The sequence below is a fragment of the Bison bison genome, unplaced genomic scaffold (assembly GCF_000754665.1).
Source record: "Bison bison bison isolate TAMUID 2011002044 unplaced genomic scaffold, Bison_UMD1.0 scf7180017864215, whole genome shotgun sequence".
Classification (NCBI taxonomy): domain Eukaryota; kingdom Metazoa; phylum Chordata; class Mammalia; order Artiodactyla; family Bovidae; genus Bison; species Bison bison.
In genome coordinates, this window is record NW_011494787.1 from 5077118 (window position 1) to 5083117 (window position 6000).

General features: G+C 41.7%; 1 protein-coding gene across 1 annotated transcript in view; it reads right to left on the reverse strand.

Moving 5' to 3' along the window:
* ZBTB20 (zinc finger and BTB domain containing 20) overlaps positions 1–6000 on the reverse strand; it is an 851623-nt gene that overhangs the window by 13344 nt on the left and 832279 nt on the right. The window contains exon 6 of the mRNA XM_010845359.1: positions 5407–6000. Coding sequence (XP_010843661.1) covers positions 5407–6000 — 594 coding nt within the window. The remainder of the gene's footprint in view (positions 1–5406) is intronic.

A 6000-nucleotide genomic window follows, 5' to 3' on the forward strand; every position in this document is an offset into this window, starting at 1 on the left:
CTTCACTATCATATAATTATATATAAAATTGTTTCTGCTTTCATGAAGTTTACGTTCTAATGGGAAAGCATAAAAACACTCACACAATGATAATATAGGGCTTCCCAGGTGGCTCAGTTGGTAAAGAATCCACCTGCAATGCAGGAGACCCCAGTTCAGTTTCTTGGTCAGGAAGACCCCCTGGAGAAGGGATAGGCTACCCACTCCAGTATTCCTGGACTTTCCTGGTGGCTCAGATGGTAAAGAATCTGCCTGCAATGCGGGAGACCTGGGTTTGATCCCTGGGTTGGGAAGATCCCCTGGAGGAGGGCATGGCAACCCACTCCAGTATTCTTGCCTGGAGGATCCTCATGGACAGAGGAGCCTGGTGGGCTACAGTCCACAGGGTTGCAAAGAGTCACTCATGACTGAGTGACTAAGCACAGCACAGTTATAATAAGTCATTATTATAAGTTAAATTATTGCTATAAGTTAAGTTATTGTTATAATATTAAGTGCCCAAAGGAGTACATTTGCCATGGAACCTTGAATATGCAAGATATTTGCTTCCATTAACATAATTTATCACTATAAAATCAAGCTGTTGTTCAGTACTCTGATTTACTTTTTTAAAGACGTAGATTCTTGTGAGTGGAATTTTGGGGAACAGTGTTATATAACATAAACAACCTGAAGCCATCCTCCTCCTAATCACCCAAGCCATCTAGGGAAGTGATTCACAACTCAGTGTGAATCAGGGCTTGTTAAGACGTAGGTCACTGGGTTCCCATTCAGATCTGGGCTGGACTCGAGAATGTACATGTTGCTGTTGTGGGGACCACAGCTTGAGAAGCACTGTTCCCACGTTACCTTTGAATTTTCCCTATTGCGTGCCTTCTATGCCCACATTCACCCCAGGCTTATCCTCCTGTGTCCTCTGTCTTTCCCTTCCGTCCCATGCCTTTTTTTGCTTTTTCTCTTGGGAGAGGGCACAGAGGAGTCCTGCTTTGTTCCATGAGAGGATGGTTTGTGTTATCTTGCCTTTTCTCTAATTCTCTTGTTTTTAAATGTGTCCTTAACTCTTGTTTTCCTGCCCCACAACATTTATGAAACTTCAGTAAAGCAAACTTGAGAAATTCCTAGAAGAGATGAAGTCCTTTCGTGGTTTGTTTGGCAGTAGAAAGAGTAGTTTAGTGAGAGATTTTCTTTAAAAAATCTTTAAGGAATGAAAAAAAAAATTCATGCTATGTAGAAAGTTCAAGGGAAACCCAAGGGGTATCACATTGCTTTGGCATTTGCATTCCAATGAGGAAGGAAACATGTTGACAGTTATTACTCAGAGATTGGAGACAGAGCAAAGAAACTCAACGTCTCTGGAAGAAGGAGGCTAAAGTAATGAGGATTTTAAAGAAAGCATTAAGTAGTACTTTACCTTTTATGCAGAGCTTTCACATGCATAATACCTTTACAGTAGCTCAAAAGGCAGGAAAATTATTGTTTCCACTTTAAGCTCAAAGAAACTGAGGGTAATGAAATTAAGTGACTTGTGTATGGTCACCATTAGAGGAACCAAAACTGAACCCAAATAATCTAATTCCAGCACAGTCATCTTTGACTTATGTCCCTACTCTAAATATCAGTGTTATAATCATCAGGAAATATGCTCTACAACCAGTGGTCCCTTGGTGCTCTAAGGTAGAGGTTAGCTCCAAGGTCAACATGATGGACTAATTATTTGTCACAAACATGTCCTTTTAATGACTATGTGGATCATTAACACAGACTTACACAGAACTGTATTTGGAATTCAGATCTCAGAACTGAGTCTCTCCGATCGTTATACGTGTGAAAGCTGCTCAGTTGTGTCTGACTGTTTTCGACCCCATAGACTATACAGTCTATGGAATTCTCCAGGCCATAATACTGGAGTGGGTAGCTATTCCCTTCTCCAGTGGATCTTCCCAACCCAGGGATCGAACCCAGGTCTCCTGCCCTGCAGGTGGATTCTTTACCGACTGAGCCACCAGGGAAGCCCCCAATCCTTGAAAGCAAGTATCATATTCATTAAAAGTTGCAGTTGCTAAACTGCAAAGCTGGTTACCATGCATAGTGGCTGTGATGCTGAGAACCTAAGTTTTTTTCCTTTTAACTCTGTAAAGCTACTCTTTCCTAGTAAGATTCTTTTTGGTTAGATTAAAGGTAGGAAACAGAATCCATCTCTACTCTTCCAGTATACCCAGGACTTTCTAGAATCTTATTTTACACTAACATTTGGACTCTTTGCTGTGGATTTTTATCATTTCCACTGGGCTCCTGTAAAGTTGTGAGGCTCCACTTTTTTGATGTTTTCTCAAGACATTGGAGAGAACTTTGTTTTGAAATGTCAGCCACAGTGAATCCAGGTCCTGAATTACTTCCATATGTTCAGGCTGTCTTGCCTTTTGAAAACTGAGACCAATTGTTCCTAAACTTTGTTAGGTTATAGACTTCTTCACTTAGACAAGTATTGATAGAGAGCTGACCATTCCAAACTGCCACTGCCAGATGATTTGGGGGTGAAATGGAAATGTTGATTCTTTTAGATAAGGTACTCAAGTGATAGATGTACATTATTTATTGTTCCTGGATGTGGTCAGGTTATACACACCATTACAAAGACCTTTATAAGTTATGAGGAATTTCATAGTTTCCCAGAGATCTGAAGGCCAACCTTTGAGCATAACTCAGATTTATAAAATGACTTTACTTGTAGCCATTGTATCTATGATGTCTAAATTTGCAAATCCATTGCTGGTTTTCATATGGGCAAATCAAGTTATTTGGGTTAACCACAGAATCCTTTGGTAAAATTGAATAAATATGTTCATACACCAAAGAGACAATTTTCTGTAGTACACCAAAATGTTATGCTCCAGATTTAAAGCCTTATTTTGACATGTGATCTAATAGAGTATGTAAACTTTATATCTGCTGGGTCTACTGGAAGAGATGCAAAGATGGGGAGGGTAGACACATTCATGGATCCAAGACCAGAGCCATCAACTTTGGTTAAGAATACATCTCCACAAATGGTCTCTTTTCCCCTCCTTAATCCTTAATTTGATGGATTTACAATGTAGGTACTCAGAGGAGGAAAGGACATAAACTATGGGAGAATACCCTGTAAATCATAAATTGCCATATAAATTAAAATATTACTATTTGATTAATTTACTAAATAATGATGATACCATACCACATGGAAAATGTCCTTGATTGACCTCAGGTTATTAGATATTCACATTTACCCTAAGTAAATACAGTGACTTACTGATTTTTTTCCTAAGTAAATACAGTGACTTACTGATTTTTTTCCTAAATGCAGCAGTAGTCACTATGTTTTTTAGAGGTATGAAAACTGTCATCTTTAAGAACTGATTCACACAAGGGCACATACATAGATTTACATATTGTTCTGACTTAAGTTGAACTGCACAGAAGGAAAGTTTCGTCTTAAGTAATGCTCTGTTTCCGTTGTTCACTTCCATGTTGGTATGTCTGTTGCAGTTCTTCCCTTCTATTCCCCAATTTAAATTGATCTGCTTTATGTCCTATCCCCTAGCTAGTCCTGCTGGCTGACCTGAGAAACAAGGTTGCTTTGAGGAACTAACTTATTTTCATGTATTGTAATTCAAGTATGTAACTTTCCCCTGACAATTTATTTGTCTTTTAACAGAGATATTCTAGAACTAGAGGGTTAGCAGATGAATGACTCTCCTAATCAGTTCTGTTCAGCTCAGTCGCTCAGTTGTGTCTGACTCTTTGCGACCCCACGGACTGCAGCAGGCCAGGCTTCCTTGTCCCTCACCAACTCCCAGAGCCTTCTCAAATTCATGTCCATCATGTCGATAATTCCTCATAATAGGAATTATATAATTCCTCATAATTATATCATTCCTCATAATAGGAATGATATAATTATATATATAATTATATATAATTCCTCATAGGAATTATGACTCTCATAATAGGAATTTCAAATATGGTGATCATCACTGAGTTAGTTACTTTTAGTATAAGAGAAGCCATGTGAAATCATATCACATATATAGACCCTTATATGGAGGAGCGTCTGTGGAGTTCTCACTTCTGTCTGGTCCATTGTAGAACTAGGAAAGGGCACTCACTGGCTGGGAGGTCAGGAAATCTTTGCTCTAGAATCATGGGCTCCAGGGATGAAGCACTATCTTGCCCAACTACTTACCTGATGAATAACTGAATCCCCTCTATAACAAATCACTATGAAATGATTATCCATTCTCTCCTTGAACACCTTTAATTATAGGAACTCATGCTCCCTTTGTAGGTTATCTACCTATCTTTAGAGCATCTCTGCTTAAACTTCCTCTTTTATTTAATTAAATTATCTTTATAGCTTCTAATCATTGGTCCATTTCTATATATGTGAACACAAATAGAACAAACTTAATGTATCTTCCCTCAAATCATTTAAATAATGCTAATAGTGCGAACAATAGCTTCCATTTATAGAGTGCTTATTATGTGCTGGAGATTGCTTTAGGAACTTCTTCATATGTATTAATTCATTTAATCCTCAAAACAGCACTACTATCACTATTTTCCCCATCATATAGACAAGGAAACTAATGTATAGAAATGTTAAGTAATTTTGCCAAGCTGACAAAGCTCGGTAGGCACTTTCAATTCAAACCTACGCACCGCCAAACACCTCTAGCACCTTCAAACATGACTCATATGCCATGGCTTCACAGCCCTTTCCATCTTAAACATACTCCTTTGAGTGTGCCCCAGAGTGTCTACTGGCCTTTTAAACGGGAGAACCCAGAACTGATTGTGGTCTCTAGATGTGGGAAATAGAGAACTAGCACTGGAAAACAGTGAGCTTATCACCCCTCTTCATTTCAGGGACCATAAGTGTAGCTTCCACTGGCATTAGCCTTGTTGTGGCCTCTTCAAGCTGTTGGTTCATATGAACCAACAGTAAGTTTCAGAAACTTACTACAGGCTAAAACCCTTATTCCTGTCTGGCCTATATGACTTGGGTCTGTAAAATGAGGTGACTGGAGTATGTGATCTCCAAGGACTTTTCCAGTTCTAAACATCTAGGATCAAAAATATGTTTCAAAGTTCAATGTATTTCAAGGATGTTGTGCCTGCAAATTCTGTATCAGGTTTTCTCATCTGGCCCTTTCCCACAAAGGGTTTCTGTGATTTTGGTGACAGGATGCTTGGTTCGTGGGATGGGGGCATAGTTGGGGCTTCTAGAAGATGGTTTACAATATGGCTTTCTGTAAAATCTGAAAGATGACCCCTACTTTCCCTTCCACCTACAGGTCCTGCCCCTCCTTCCCCCAGCCCCCTCGGCCTCTCCCCCTGCTGCCAGGCTTCCAGCCGGGCCGCACTCACCTGTGTGTACGAACATGTGCTTGACGTAGTTCTGTTTGGCGGTGAAAGTCTTGTTGCAGAGAGTGCACTCATAAGGCTTTTTTTCGCCCTGCCCACTGGCTGTGCTGTGGCCTGCGGATGGGGCCAGGGGCTGTGGCGCTGGCAGCTGTGCAGTAAAGGTCGACAGGCCGGGCTGGGACACTGTCACAAACTGGGTCTGCTGGCCTGCCAGGGGCTGTGGCAGGCTGAAGAGGAAAGGCTTGGGGCCACTGCCCGCCGGCTGGGTAGTGAAGAGGGCCGGCAGGTAGGTGTTACCGGCTGTGCCAATGACCTGCGTGTTGCTGGTTAAGGTCAGAGGCATCCTCAAGTTGCTGGTGAGGGTTTCGGTCTGGCGTAAGTAGAGCTGGGTACTTGGCAATGGCTGCCCGACGGACGTGCTGACCGAAGGCTGCTGCAGGACACTTTTGTCGGCGCTGTTGCTGACAGTGATCACCGTGTTGTCCACCTCCACCTCATTGCTTCTGTCGGGGGAGGAGGCACCGGTCTCTAGCTGGTGCGGCTGCGGGGCGCCCTCGGCCGGGGCTTCCGCGGCCTGCTCAGGTTGGGCAGGTTCGG